Source organism: Sarcophilus harrisii, chromosome 1 (assembly GCF_902635505.1).
Source record: "Sarcophilus harrisii chromosome 1, mSarHar1.11, whole genome shotgun sequence".
In the NCBI taxonomy this organism is placed as follows: Eukaryota; Metazoa; Chordata; class Mammalia; order Dasyuromorphia; family Dasyuridae; genus Sarcophilus; species Sarcophilus harrisii.
The window spans coordinates 299,321,284-299,335,228 of NC_045426.1; the positions used below are offsets into that span (position 1 = coordinate 299,321,284).

A 13,945-nucleotide genomic window follows, 5' to 3' on the forward strand; every position below is an offset into this window, starting at 1 on the left:
AAGAGCTTTCTAGACTTAAGAAGAAATGATGTAAATCAAGAAAACAAAATTAGCATACACATTGTCTACAACTATTAAAATACTCAATTCATATTGTAGGTTTTCATTGAAGGTTTTAATCCATATTCTATTTCTTTGTTTCTCAATAAAGTTCATGATAAAAAAAAAAACCTGCCAGTGACTCTTTTAGTCTTTGCCACTATGCTTCAACAGACCCTCATGCTACAATATATACCAGCGCCTAGTCTGGGACATCCATTGGACCCTTCAATATTCTCATCCTGAAGTGTTCCTTTGTCGGGCTGTCCCTATTTCCCCTTAGAGAGTTCCTATAGGGGCCTTCATTTGGGGAGGAGGGGGGACTAAGCCCACCAAACTTCATTTCTGCTCCCAACACTGAGACTCTGCTTTCCAATTTCTGGATTTTAACTCTCCCCTTCACAAAGACAATTTTGTCCTTCTCTTTTTCAAGTGTTTTTTTCTTCCATTAAAATATAAGTTCTTCAAAAGCAGGGGGGCTTTCTCCTTATTTATATTTGTATTCCCAATAATTAGCACAGTGCCTGGAACACGATAAGTACTTAAAAAATGCTTGCTGTCTTGCCTTAAAAAGAGAAAATATCAAAACTCTGGTATCAGTTAAATGAAGAGGTAAATAATCTAGCTGTTAATATTCATTTTCCTCAGAGTTTAATTAGGCTGAAATTCAGGTCAAAATCAAGTTAATAAGTAGTAATACTAGAATCACTAAACATGAAATATTAAAAGAAAATTTATGCAAATTTTGAATCCATTATTTTTTAATTATCAAAAATAAAAACATTTAATTTGACAGTTAATACATATGCTACTAGACAGGGATGTTAATTTCTGAAAATAAATCAAAACAGGTGAGTATTATGAAATTTCAGGTGGAAATTCATGTAATTTCTAAAAAACACTAAAAGATGCTTTTCCTAAACTGACAAATATACATAAACTCTCAATTTTTATTACTAAAACTAGTTTGAATGTGGTGTTTCACACTTATTTCACTTAAATGAAATAAAAAAGTGAAACAAAATTAACATATTCTGACTGACTACACTATACTGAAATATAATTTTAAAATCTAAGTTTAAAAACATGCTTTGATTTAATCACTAGATATAACTGTGTATACTGAGATTTTAAAAAGAATAAAATGCCACAATTTTTAAAAACAAGAAAAAAATAATACTCACGAGGGGACATATCTTGCTATTAATTGTAAGGCTCTATGACATGTATCAAAATTTGCAGGAAGATCTACAAAAAGTGAGAACAAAATAGTACCTGTTTAGCTTGACAAATATTTACTTATTAAGCATCTAATCTGTGTATAACAAAGAGGAAAATAAGGAGTGCACAATCTAATAGAGATGAGGAATGAACTGGGCCTGTAAAATTAAAAGGAAAGATCACTGCCTGGTAGTAAGAAAAAGGGTAGGTAAAGGTTAACAGGGAGGAGGAAGTGGATTTATCAGCCAACATTTATTAAGCTGAAGAATACAAAAAGGGGCAAAAGATAATCTAATAATTGACAATTTAATGTATGAAAACAGAAATGCAAGAATACTAGAAGCACATGGGGAAAGCAGAAACACTACAAAGACTCAGGTCAGAACTACAGAAATACAGTACGAAAATGTTAAGACTGTAAGGGTCTTCAAAGATCCCAGTCCAATTCCTTCACTTAATTCTTAAGTTCTTAAGTTCTTAACTTAAAAGTTAAGAAAACATAGATCCGGGAAAGTCACAAATCTTTGTCTATTGTCCCAGTACTAGGGAATGAGTCAGAAATGATGGAGTCAAGCAAAAATAAATAAAATTATGTTTTTGAAGCTACTATAGAATCTATTCAAATAACAATTCTAAACTGCTTCAAAAGGAAAATATGTTCACAAATACAATCAGTTTTCTATTCACAAGATTGCAAATAAATTCATTACCTCATTAATTTGATATGGAAGTTAAACGGAACCTAAGATCCTATCAAACAGATCACCAAAGCTTGCTGCTCTACTTTCAGGAATAAATCAAACCTTGGAATCTCCAACACCGTTTACCTCACATTCAGTCTAAATTATTCAATTTATTTTTGGTCTTATTTTTTTACTTTAGATGTATTTTAGTACTTACTCTCATCTTCATCATCTGAATCTGATATAGTTGTATCTCCTTCCTTAATGATTACTCGAGCTGTTAGGAAAAAAAATTTTTTAATGGTCTGTTATTTTTTTCTATTGCCTTGGCATAGTTGCTTGGACAAGCTCAAATATTGCATAATAAAATGAGAAAAGTATTTTATAAAAGCTGCTTTTAAACTAGTAACAAATATTTGGTTAAACTATTATGTTAAAATTTTCTCAGAATATAAGACAAAAAGTCTTTAATAGAATAAACTACTTTGTAGTTTGCTATAAATAACAATATACAAGTAGTTAATAGATAAAGCAGCTGCCAACATATAAGACATCTCCATTTACAAATAACTTCATAAATATTTATCTGTCTGTCCACTCCATGTCACTACTGACATGAAAGTATTATGGTAAAAAGAAGTGAAGTTTTAAGTCAATATTTAGTTTTAGAAGAGAAGGATGAGGAGAAGATGGGAAAAGCAGCTATGTCTATGAGGAGTCAAGTTGCAGATTAGCACCAAGTGCCAAACAAAGATTATTAGATTGTACATTTCCTGGAGAGCAAAAATTTTACCATTATTTATTTCTGTATCTTTTAGTGATTAAACAAATGTTTTGCCGATAACTAGGTACTTAATAACTGTAGACTGAATTGAACATGTACTGTTTTGCTCCTTGTGAATCCTATGAATTATGAAATGTCACAGACCCTTACGTAGAACTATCAGTAGGAAGTTTATTCAAAAATATTTCTTCCATATCACTTGAAAATGTTTATCTTTTTTAGACCAACAGTCAGAGATTAAATTGGCTGACAATCCACATCTCAATGTGAATTAGTTTAATAAAATTGCTTTCCTAAGATCTAGTCAACCTCAAACTCATCTAAACTGAGGGAATGGGAATTCTGATTAAGAAGAGTTAAATAAAGCATGAAAAGTTTGAGGTAGCAAACTCACTCTCCCAAAGTAGAAGCACTTAGGAAAGACAGTGATGGTTGAAGGGACAACACATGGAGCAAGGAACAGCAAAAATGGAAAACAGCAAACTTTATTAATTTCAAAACTTTAAGTAGTCCCAGATGTGGACTAAATAAATGGGGCAGGGAAATGTTTCTTATTCTTCCTACAACTCCTGACCCTAGGATTCAGAACTTAAGCTACATTAAAACTATTGTGGTTCATCATGTAAATCTAGCTACAATACAGAACATTGTTTCTATGGGGGGAAATAGGCTGTTTCAAATAAGTGACTTAGAAACAAACTTTTGGAACACAACTATTTCACAAATTGGATACTACCTTTATTGTAAATGGGGCTTTGTGCTTCAATGTAAATTAGCTAGTCATATTTACTATTATTTAATTTGAACACATTCCTTGGATTCCAAAAATGTCTTTCCCATATTTATTCACTATTTTACTAAGTTTCTGCCACATTTCTGTTACTACTGATAAAAATATTCACTTTGGAAAATTTAAAGAAAGCAAACCACATTTTCTAATATAAAAAGTAGTCAGAGCTCATGTTCTAAGGTCAAAGATTTATCACAGAACTTCATCAATATAAAAACAAAAATATAACCTATGTGTCAGTCTCAAAAATCAGTATATTCTATCACTCTCTACATATGTATATACAAGTATCTATAAATAAAATAACAGGTACACAAAGAGAGACTGATTATACAAGGGGCTCAGCATATTATATGCATATATAAGAAATACAATTTTATGGTACTGTAAATTTAAATTTTACTGCAAAAACTTAGAGGACTTTTTAGTAATGATTTGAATGGTCCTAAATCTCTTAGGAAATGTCCAAGAAACTTTAACCAGATATCTTTATTCCTTAAGAAATTTGCTTATACAGGGCCAGGAGATCTTTATATACTTTAACAATACTATATAATGACCAATCTGTTGACAGTTCCAATGGAGCAATAATGAACTGAACCAACTACGCCCAGCAAAAGAACTCTGGGCGATGACTAAGAACCATTACATTGAATTCCCAATCCCTATATTTTTGCCTGCCAGCATTTTGGATTTCCTTCACAGGCTAATTGTACAATATTTCAGAGTCCGATTCTTTTTGTACAGCAAAAGAATGGTTTGATCATGTATATTTATTGTGTATCTAATTTATACTTTAATATATTTAACATCTACTGGTCATCCTGCCATCTAGGGGAGAGGATAGGGAAAAGGATGGGAAAAACTGGAACAAAAGATTTGGCAATTGTCAATACTGTAAAATTACCCATACATATAACTTGTAAATAAAGGGCTATTTAAAAAGAAAGAAAGAAAGAAAGAAATTTGCTTATAGCAAACAATTATTTATTTCAATTACCTCTAAGCTACCTCAAAGTCTGTAGTAAACATTCAGCATTTGTTTATTGTTGATAACAATCTCTCCAATCAAAAAAGTAACTTTAAAATGAAAAGCTGATATTATTGAAAGCATTTTGCAACTACAATTTTTTAAAAAATTTTTTATAAAAGCTTTTTATTTGCAAAGCATATGTATGGGTAATTTTTTCAACACTGACCCTTGCATAACCTTTTGTTCCAAATTTTCCCCTCCCCCCGACCCCTTCCTCTAGCTGGCAGGTAGTCCAAAACATATTAAATATGCTGAAATACATGTTTGATCCAATATATGTATACATATTTATACAGTTATCTTGTGCAACAAATTTTAAAAAGTGATTAAAATGCCTATATCCCTAGAATTAGAGATCCCACATATCTCCTTAAAAAAAAAAATTAAAAGGTCCCATACATACCAAAATACACACAACAGCATTTTTTTCAATAATAACAAAACATAAAAGGAAAATTGAAGTAAGGAGAGCATGCATACTTACAAGGTATAAAATGTGAAACAATCATGCTGAGACACGGTCTAAGATAGACAGTCTGTGCTGAAACGAGATTGCCAAGAAAAGCCAAATATTCCTCCAACACTTCTTTGCTCCTTTTTAGCCATGGCAATTTCTATTTCAAAGAAGGGAGGAAATGGTATTTAGTTTACACTAGGTTCACATCTTTTATTTTAAAATATTTTTTCCCCAATTACATTTAAAACAATCTTTAACATTCATTTAAAAAAAATTCTGACTTACACGAACTGATGCTGAGTGAAATGAGCAGGACCAGGAGATCATTATATACTTCAACAACAATACTATATATGATGACCAGTTCTGATGGACCTGGCCATCCTCAGCAATGAGATCAACCAAATCATTTCCAATGAAGCAGTAATGAACTGAACCAGCTACGGCCAGAGAAAGAACTCTGGGAGATGACTAAGAACCATTACATTGAATTCCCAATCCCTATATTTATGCCCACCTGAATTTTTGATTTCCTTCACAAGTTAATTGTACAATATTTCAGAGTCTGATTCTTTTTGTACAGCAAAATAACAGTTTGGTCATGTATACTTATTGTGTATCTAATTTATATTTTAATATATTTAACATCTACTGGTATTCCTGCCATCTGGGGGAGGGGGTGGGGGGGGGTAAGAGGAAAAAAATTGGAACAAGAAGTTTGGCAATTGTTAATGCTGTAAAGTTACTCATATGTATAACCTGTAAATAAAAGGCTATTAAATAAAAAAAAAAAATTTTCTGAGTTCCAAATTCTTGCCCTTCTTCCTTTCCCTCTCCAATCATTGAAAAGAAAATCAATTTGATATAGGTTATATATGTTCAATCATAGAAAAGATATTTCCATATTGCTGTTGTTTGTCCTTCAGTTTTGAAGAGCACCATGATATCAGGAAGGTGATGCCATGACATCCAAGTGAATAGAATTTAAGTGAGGGAAGGCTGTGTAAGGTTATCTGCTTCACTTTCCCCTCCAAATACAAATTGGATATATAGATATCCAAGATAGAGATCTATATCTTGATATAGATCAAGACAACTGGAGATGTTAGTTCACAACTCTTTCAAAGATTAAATTAATAGTCACTGAAGCCAGTGTCCAGAAAGTACTTACCAATAAAATACTGATAAGTTGTTCAAAGTCTTTTGTCAAGTATGTGACTGAATTTCGAAATTCTAATAGCCAGTTAATGATCTGGGCATCCTGAAATTCAAAAAATAAAAATGTCTAAGAAAAAATATTTCCAAAACCTTAAATTCTTAAATAAGTACAAAATAACATAATAAAAAAGGATAAGGTAAGGACATGGCCATATCACGGAATAATATTTATGAATCAGTTATTAAATTTTGAGACTATAAAAGAAAATGACACTAAAAATTTTCAAGTAAGTAAGCATCTCTATCACAGCTACTTTTTCTACATTTGAATTTGTATTAAATTTTTTTGAAATAAACTTCCTCATAGAGTCACTGATTTTTTAAACAAACACATCAAAAAATTCAACAACAAAGAAATCAGCAATTCAGGAATGAGACTAATCTTTCATTAAATAATAAGCAATACAGCCTATTGGGGGGGAAAGGGAACAGAGAGTACAAGTTTTTCAATTTGAAAAATCCAGCATGAACAGTTTAAACTTGTAATACAAAGTTGATTATGATCCCGTTTATATTTTCCATAATGAAGTGGCAAAAGTGTCACATTTTAATTCATTCATTAAATAGACATAAAAGTGTTCTACAATATGTATTGTAAAGCTGCTGCAATCTCAAAAAATTTAAGAAGCAACTTGCTTACATTTTTCTGAGTTCAAATTTGTACCAAAAACATGTTAATATTAGAACCAGTTTCACAAGTACTTTTTTTGAAGAAAGAGGTACATTCCAAGAACAGAAGAATTTCCCCCAAAAAACCAACATATTTCTAGGACATGTACTGAAGTATTGACACTACAAATATATTCCAATCTTTATACTCTCTAAATTTATATACAATGAATTATTTTATTGAGTAATATTTAGAATCTTAAATCAAAGAAAAATTTAATTATGTACCCCAATTGTTACACATAGAAGGAAGTCAACCAATAAATACAGGATGTAAATTCATCGCCTAAAATATTCAATAGCATTATCTCATTCTTGGAGAAATCTAGTTAAGGTGTGGTATTATGATTTGGGATCACTGAGTTAGAGCTGGAAGGAACCTTAGATTTGTTACATTTGTTGTACCATTTGTTACATTCCTGAGGAAATTAAGGTTCAAAGTGGGTTAAGAAGTCAGACACACTCTACTGGGCTTATACCCCAAAGAGATACTAAAAAAGGGAAAGGGACCTGTATGTGCCAAAATGTTTGTGGCAACCCTGTTTGTAGTGGCCAGAAGCTGGAAAATGAATGGATGCCCATCAATTGGAGAATGGTTGAGTAAATTGTGGTATATGAATGTTATGGAATATTATTGTTCTATAAGAAATGACCAACAGGACGAATACAGAGAGGATTGGCGAGACTTGCATGAACTGATGCTGAGCGAAATGAGCAGAACCAGGAAATCATTATATACCTCAACAGCGATACTGTATGAGGATGTATTCTGATGGAAGTGGATTTCTTCAACAAAGACATGATCCAACTGAGTTTCAATTGATCAAGGATGGACAGAAGCAGCTACACCCAAAGAAAGAACACTAGGAAATGAATGTAAACTGCTTGCATTTTTGTTCTTCCCAGGTTTTTATACCTTCTAAATCCAATTCTCCTTGAGAACAAAAAACTGTTAATTCTCCACTTTTTATCAAGATCCCGCAATCTATTTAACATGTATGGACCCTTTGCCATCTTTGGGAGAGGGCGGAGGGGAAGGAAAAATCGAACAGAAGTGAGTGCAAGGGATAATGTTGTAAAAAAAATACCCTGGCATGGGTTCTGTCAATAAAAAGTTATTTAAATTAAAAAAAAAAAAAAAAAAGAAGTCAGACACAGCCATATATGAAAGTAACATTAGGATTAAGTCTCACTTACACGAACTGATGCCGGTGAAATAGGCGGACCAAGGATCAATTTATATATTCCAACAATACTATATGATGACCAGTTCTGATGGACCTGGCCATCCTCAGCAAGGAGATCAACCAAATCAGTTCCAATGGAGCAGTAATGAACTGAACCAGCTACACCCAGCAAAAGAACTCTGGGAGATGACTAAGAACCATTACATTGAATTCCCAATCCCTATATTTTTGCCCACCTGCATTTTTTATTTCCTTCACAAGCTAATTGTACAATATTTCAGAGTCTGATTCTTTTTGTACAGCAAAATAACGGTTTGGTCATGTATACTTATTGTGTATCTAATTTATATTTTAATATATTTAACATCTACTGGTCATCCTGCCATCTGGGGGAGGAGGTAGGGGGTAAGAGGTGAAAAATTGGAATAAGAGGTTTGGCAATTGTTAATGCTGTAAAGTTACCCATACACATAACCTGTAAATAAAAGGCTATTAAATTAAAAAAAAAAAAAAAGGATTAAAAGCCTCAGATCTTCTGACTGCAAATCCAACTATCTCCCACAGTATTCCTCCTTCCCTATTTAATATTTCCTATTTCCCATGTTAAAATTATAGGAAAAAAGAATGAGAGAGAGGTAGACAAGTGAAGGTAGATTAAATTATTAGGTGTTGTCAAAATACAATGAGGATAATAACCCACCATTATTTGAGCATGCCTTCAGAATTCAAAGGAATCTTACAACCCACAAATAGGGACATGGCTAGTTGGGATTATGGAGACTGTCTGGGAAACAGAATCTTTGTGAATCTAATTGTCCTATATGTGAACTGAATTCATAACTTGTCTTCATTATCATTAGTTCAGTTAACTGAAGCTAAGCTCTCTTCAAAAGCTATAATAGGGAACTCAAATGTTTCCAAACAAACCCTATCTTCACAACATCTACAGAATATTTAGCAGTTTTAAAAAATGAATACAACTTTCTTAATTATCAAAAATATTAAATTTTTAATAAAAATTAAATATCTACTATGTACTGGGCTATAAAGGCATTATACTCAAAAAAATTTTTTTTCCTGAAAACTGTCTTCTAGAACAGCTAGTTGTTTTAATTTGCATTTCTCTAATTAGCGACTCAGAGTATATTTTTTCATATGACTAATGACAACTTGCATTTCTTTTTCTGAAAACTGCCTGTTCATGTCCTCTGGCCACTTATTAATTGAGGAATGACTCTTCTTATAATGTTGACTCGATTCTCTATAAATCCTAAAAAAAGACATATCTGAGAAACTTGTTTCAAAAATTTTTTATTTTTTGCATGTACCTGCTTCTCTCCTAATTTTAGTAATTTGTTTTTTTAAATGCAAAAATATTTTTTAATTTATTAATGTTTAATCAAAAGCAAATTTTTTAAAAGAAATTTAACTAAAGAAATACTTAGTACTCATGGTTATTCAATGAATCTGAGAACATAAATTACTTAAGAACTCCTGATTTAACAAGAACTTTCAGAAAAATGGAAAATAATTTGTTAAAAATAAAATTGAGATGAACATCTTACACTATGTACCACAATAAGCTCAAAATAGGTATCTGACAAATATTAAATATTATATGATAAACAAAAGTGAAGAGATCTAAAACAGGAATCAGAAATTCCACTAGGAGAAAGTCAGGGAAGACTGCATGAATGAAATGGGACCTTAACTAGGTCCTGAAGGATTGGATAGAACTCATAATATGCAGATATGATATGAATGCATTTCAAATATAGAAAGCACCAGAAGAAAAGAATCCAACCAAAAAAAATAAAGAAAGAAAGAAAATCAAGCTTGAGGAATCTTAACCATGATGGTTTGGCTGAAACACAAGAATTTGGCTAATGTACTAAATGCAGGAAGAGGAATGAAAAGATATAAAATGTTCTGCAAACTTTAAAGCATTATATAAATATGATTATTATTGTTAAGACAAAATAGATTTGAGCTCTTAAGAACTTGAATGACTTTTCAAAAGGCAATGACAAAAGAACTGCTGAAATTTTTTAGCAAGGGAAAATGATTAGAATTGTGAATATGAAGATTACTCTCACAGCAGTCTGTAGATCCCATTTGAACTGAGAGAACCAAAAAAAAAAAAAAAAAAGAAAGGTTTATTGGTCTGCACAAACTATTAAATTGCTCCAGATTTAAATAGATCTATAAAATACCTTACCTTTATGTCTGGATCTGATAGTTGGTGCTTCAGCAACTCAAAATCATTTGTATCACCCTTAAAAAGGGGGAAAAAAAGGGAAAAAAGGATTATACTTGTGGTCCCCTAAAAATCTGACATAATACAATTTTCAGAATTTAGTTTGTAAAAAACACTATTATGGTCCCATGATGCCCCATGATGAATGAAAGGGAGAAATGATTGCCCCCTGCCAAAAAAAAGGAAGATACCACATTTTAACTTAGATGTGATCCTTTAAATACCTAGATGATATCTTTGTTTTTTAAACTTTTATTTGAATACATGTATGTTTCACAGTCCTTAAAGTTTCCAAAATTTGCAATAACACTACTATGTGAAACTAATTCTGAGTCAGGTAGAAAATTGAGTTTTCCTATTTGGAATGCTTCTATTGCTTCTCCTTTCTGTTAATAGTACAACTTTAATAATAATAAACAAATTTAAAAAAAAAACCTCACTTAAAATAAGGTGATTTATGGAATTTGTTCATCTAAAGACTTGAAAGGGATTCTGCTAATTTTCCTGAGGCAATTTGGGGTTGTGATTTGCTCAGGGTCACACTAATTAGGAAGTGTTAAGTGTCTAAGGTCACATTTGAACTCGGGTCCTCCTGACTTCAGGGCTAGTGCTCTACCCACTGAGCCATCTAGCTGCTCCAGGTTCTTAACTTTTTTGTGTGTCATGGACACATTCAGTAAAGACTATGTACTCATCAAAATGTTTTTAAATGAACAAAATACAAAGGAAATCAAAATTTTAACATAAAGATCTAATGTTATGTATTTTTTTTATTCATCCAAATTCACAGAACCTCTGAAATCTATTCATGGACAGCAAATTTAAAGTCCTTCTGCTAAAGTAAAAATTTTGTTTGCCTTAATAAATGGCTTACTTCAAGCAAAGAATTGGCTTGTTCCCCAATTATAAGATATTTTCTTGATAAGAACTTTCTAATGAAATAAAAAAATTGATATAATCTCTATGACATATATGTAGCTAGATACATAAATGTTACACTAGACACAATGTCAATTAAATATGCAATCATCACAAAAACTGCCTATTTGTAGCTGAAGTAAACCCAAAAGCAGCCCATAGAAAAATGCCACAAACAACTGTTTACATACCTTTTTATATTTTAGCAAGATGTCTGTCACAGTTCCACCGAACCGAACAGTTTTTCTTGGTGGAGAACTGAGGAAGTCCTTTTCCAGTGCAAGCATATCTGAAATTCTAAAAAAGCAAAAGTCTAAGACATTTAGGGCACTAAAATAGAGAACAATGCAACTAATTGAAAGGCAAAGTATTCTCATTAATTTCTCTTCCTCCTTAAATAACTTTAAAAAATAAAACAAGAAACAATTTAAAAGAAAACAAAAAAAATGGAAAGACCACACCTAGATAATTATTCAAACTCAGTTAATATTTTCCTCAACATCCTTACTGATGAAGACATTAAGGATATTATAAGAGGATAGAGTCCCAGGACTCAAAGTACTTATGAAATTTAGTTAAAAAGAAAAAAAAAGATTACGATGTGCTAGATGGCACATTGGATAGAGCACCTTTCCTGAAGTCAGGAGGACCCAAATTCAAATTTGGCTTCAGACACTTAACACCTCCTAGCTGTGTGACCCTGGGCAAGTCACTTAAACCCAATTGCCTCAGCAAAAAAAGAAAGAAAAAAGAAAAGAAACTTATTAAGGGGCTAAGACACAGAACAACCATACTAAACACTGGAAAATGCTTATGCTGAATGGATAAAAAAAGAGCCCAGAAAAAAACAGAAGAACTAAGTTCAGGTCTTGTAGATAAGTATGATTTCACTAGTAAACAGCATCAGACTCACTATTGTAGAACATCAGTGAGCTTCTGGCTTCAACACTGCACCTTAAAGCACTCCCCTCTTCAAAAAATTTCATTATCTTACTACTTTATCTCTAGCGACCCCGTTTGGGGTTTTCTAGGCAAAGATGCTGAGGGGGTTTGCCATTTCCTTTTCCAGTTCATTTTCTAGAAGAAACTTGAGACAAACGGGGTACGTGACTTGCCCAGGGTCCCACAGTTAAGTGTCCCAGGCCGTATTTGAACACAGAAAGATGACTTTTCCCGACTCCAGGACCAGCCCCAGGGCACCTACAAATACAGACATAAAGTATTTTCCATTTTCATGCACAGAGATCAAGCCGAAACACTTTATAAAACATTGTGGACAACGTAATCCCTCTACAAAACTTGCCGTTACTATACGCATTTACACATGCGTGTACTTGCAGCGCATACATGTGTGTTGCCTCCCCAGAGACTCCCAAAGGCGTTAAAGGGAGAGAAGGCGCCTCGTTTTTATCTTTGTATCCCCAGCGCCCCGCACAGTGACCGGGATACAGCAGGCGCTTACTCAGTGCCTTCTGACTGGGACCGGACGCGGATGAGCTGGGAAAACATTCCCCAGCACCGGTCGGCAGAGAAGCCGCGACACGGGCGCTCGGAGCTAGAGAAGGCCCGGACGCCCTCCCCGCGTCACGGATGGTCGCGCCCGACGGGCCCCGCCACCCCCCGGGGCGCCCCTGAGGCAGCCCGAGCAGACTGCCGCCTGGCAGCAAGGACAGCGGCCCCGGAGTCTTACCCTGTCCTCGGAGCCCTCGGAGCCTTGATGGCGGAGCCCGCAGCTGGCGCAGCGGCGGCGATGGCCGTCCTGTCGCCGGGAAGCCGCGTGTGGAGCAACGGGGCCGCCATGGGAACAGCTGAGCGAACACGATTCTCTGTGCCGGAAATGGCGCTGGGCTAGTCGCTGCCCCAACTCGGAACTGGATTTGCTAAACTCCTCCTCTTCCACGTGCTCCCAGCCAGTCCGAGAAACCACGAGGAAGGGCCATCGAGAGAATGCGGTCTTCCTGGGCTAGAGCGCCCAGTTCATTAATTTTGGTCCGCGGCGTGAGGCGCGCACAGGGCGTCACCGCTTCCCTTTCGGGCTGAGCTGATTGGCTAGATCGGGGGGCGGGGCGGGAATTGATTAGCTGGAGGCGGAGCTTAAGGAGCTCTTCGCCGTTGTGCGCCACTGGTACTTACTACCTTCTCCGAAGTGAGTCCACCCCGCGAAGCCAGAAAAGCTACGCGGATCTAAAGCTGGGAGAGACCTCCGAGGCAGCGAGTTCGACTTTCTTGTTTTCTTCCGTGGAACCGGGCACAGGGTGTTTAAACCGCCTAACAGGGGGTCCTCAAACTACGGCCCGCGGGCCAGGTGCGGCAGCTGAGGACGTTTATCCCCCTCCCCAAGGGCTATGAATTTTCTTTATTTAAAGGCCCATAAAACTAAGTTTTTGTAGTCCAGCCCTCCAACAGTCTGAGGGACAGAACTGGCGCCCTATTTATAAAGTTTGAGGACCCCTGATTGGAAAACACGGAATGTCCCCTCCCCAATAAGCCCCGAGATTTAACGCTCTGTAATTATAGTGACCAGGTCTGGACCCAGAGATGACTTGAGAAAATGTATTTCTCTGTTCTTTGCGGAAATGAAGTAGTAGGAGGACGCTGAACGCTGCCCGCTCCCCCATGATGTATGGTTCCGTTTTGCTGACTAGACTTTTTGTTATTTTTCGAAAAAGATCTTATTACAAAGGCGGAG

General features: G+C 34.8%; 1 protein-coding gene across 1 annotated transcript in view; it reads right to left on the reverse strand.

Moving 5' to 3' along the window:
• The window catches only part of RRN3 (RRN3 homolog, RNA polymerase I transcription factor), a 40,971-nt gene extending 27,713 nt beyond the window's left edge, over positions 1 to 13,258 (reverse strand). The window contains exons 1-7 of the mRNA XM_031944283.1: positions 12,947 to 13,258; positions 11,448 to 11,553; positions 10,300 to 10,356; positions 6,179 to 6,268; positions 5,035 to 5,164; positions 2,161 to 2,220; positions 1,224 to 1,287 (exon numbers count right to left, since the gene is read on the reverse strand). Coding sequence (XP_031800143.1) covers positions 1,224 to 1,287; positions 2,161 to 2,220; positions 5,035 to 5,164; positions 6,179 to 6,268; positions 10,300 to 10,356; positions 11,448 to 11,553; positions 12,947 to 13,056 — 617 coding nt within the window. The 5' untranslated portion in view covers positions 13,057 to 13,258. The remainder of the gene's footprint in view (positions 1 to 1,223; positions 1,288 to 2,160; positions 2,221 to 5,034; positions 5,165 to 6,178; positions 6,269 to 10,299; positions 10,357 to 11,447; positions 11,554 to 12,946) is intronic.
• Positions 13,259 to 13,945: the final 687 nt, after the last annotated feature.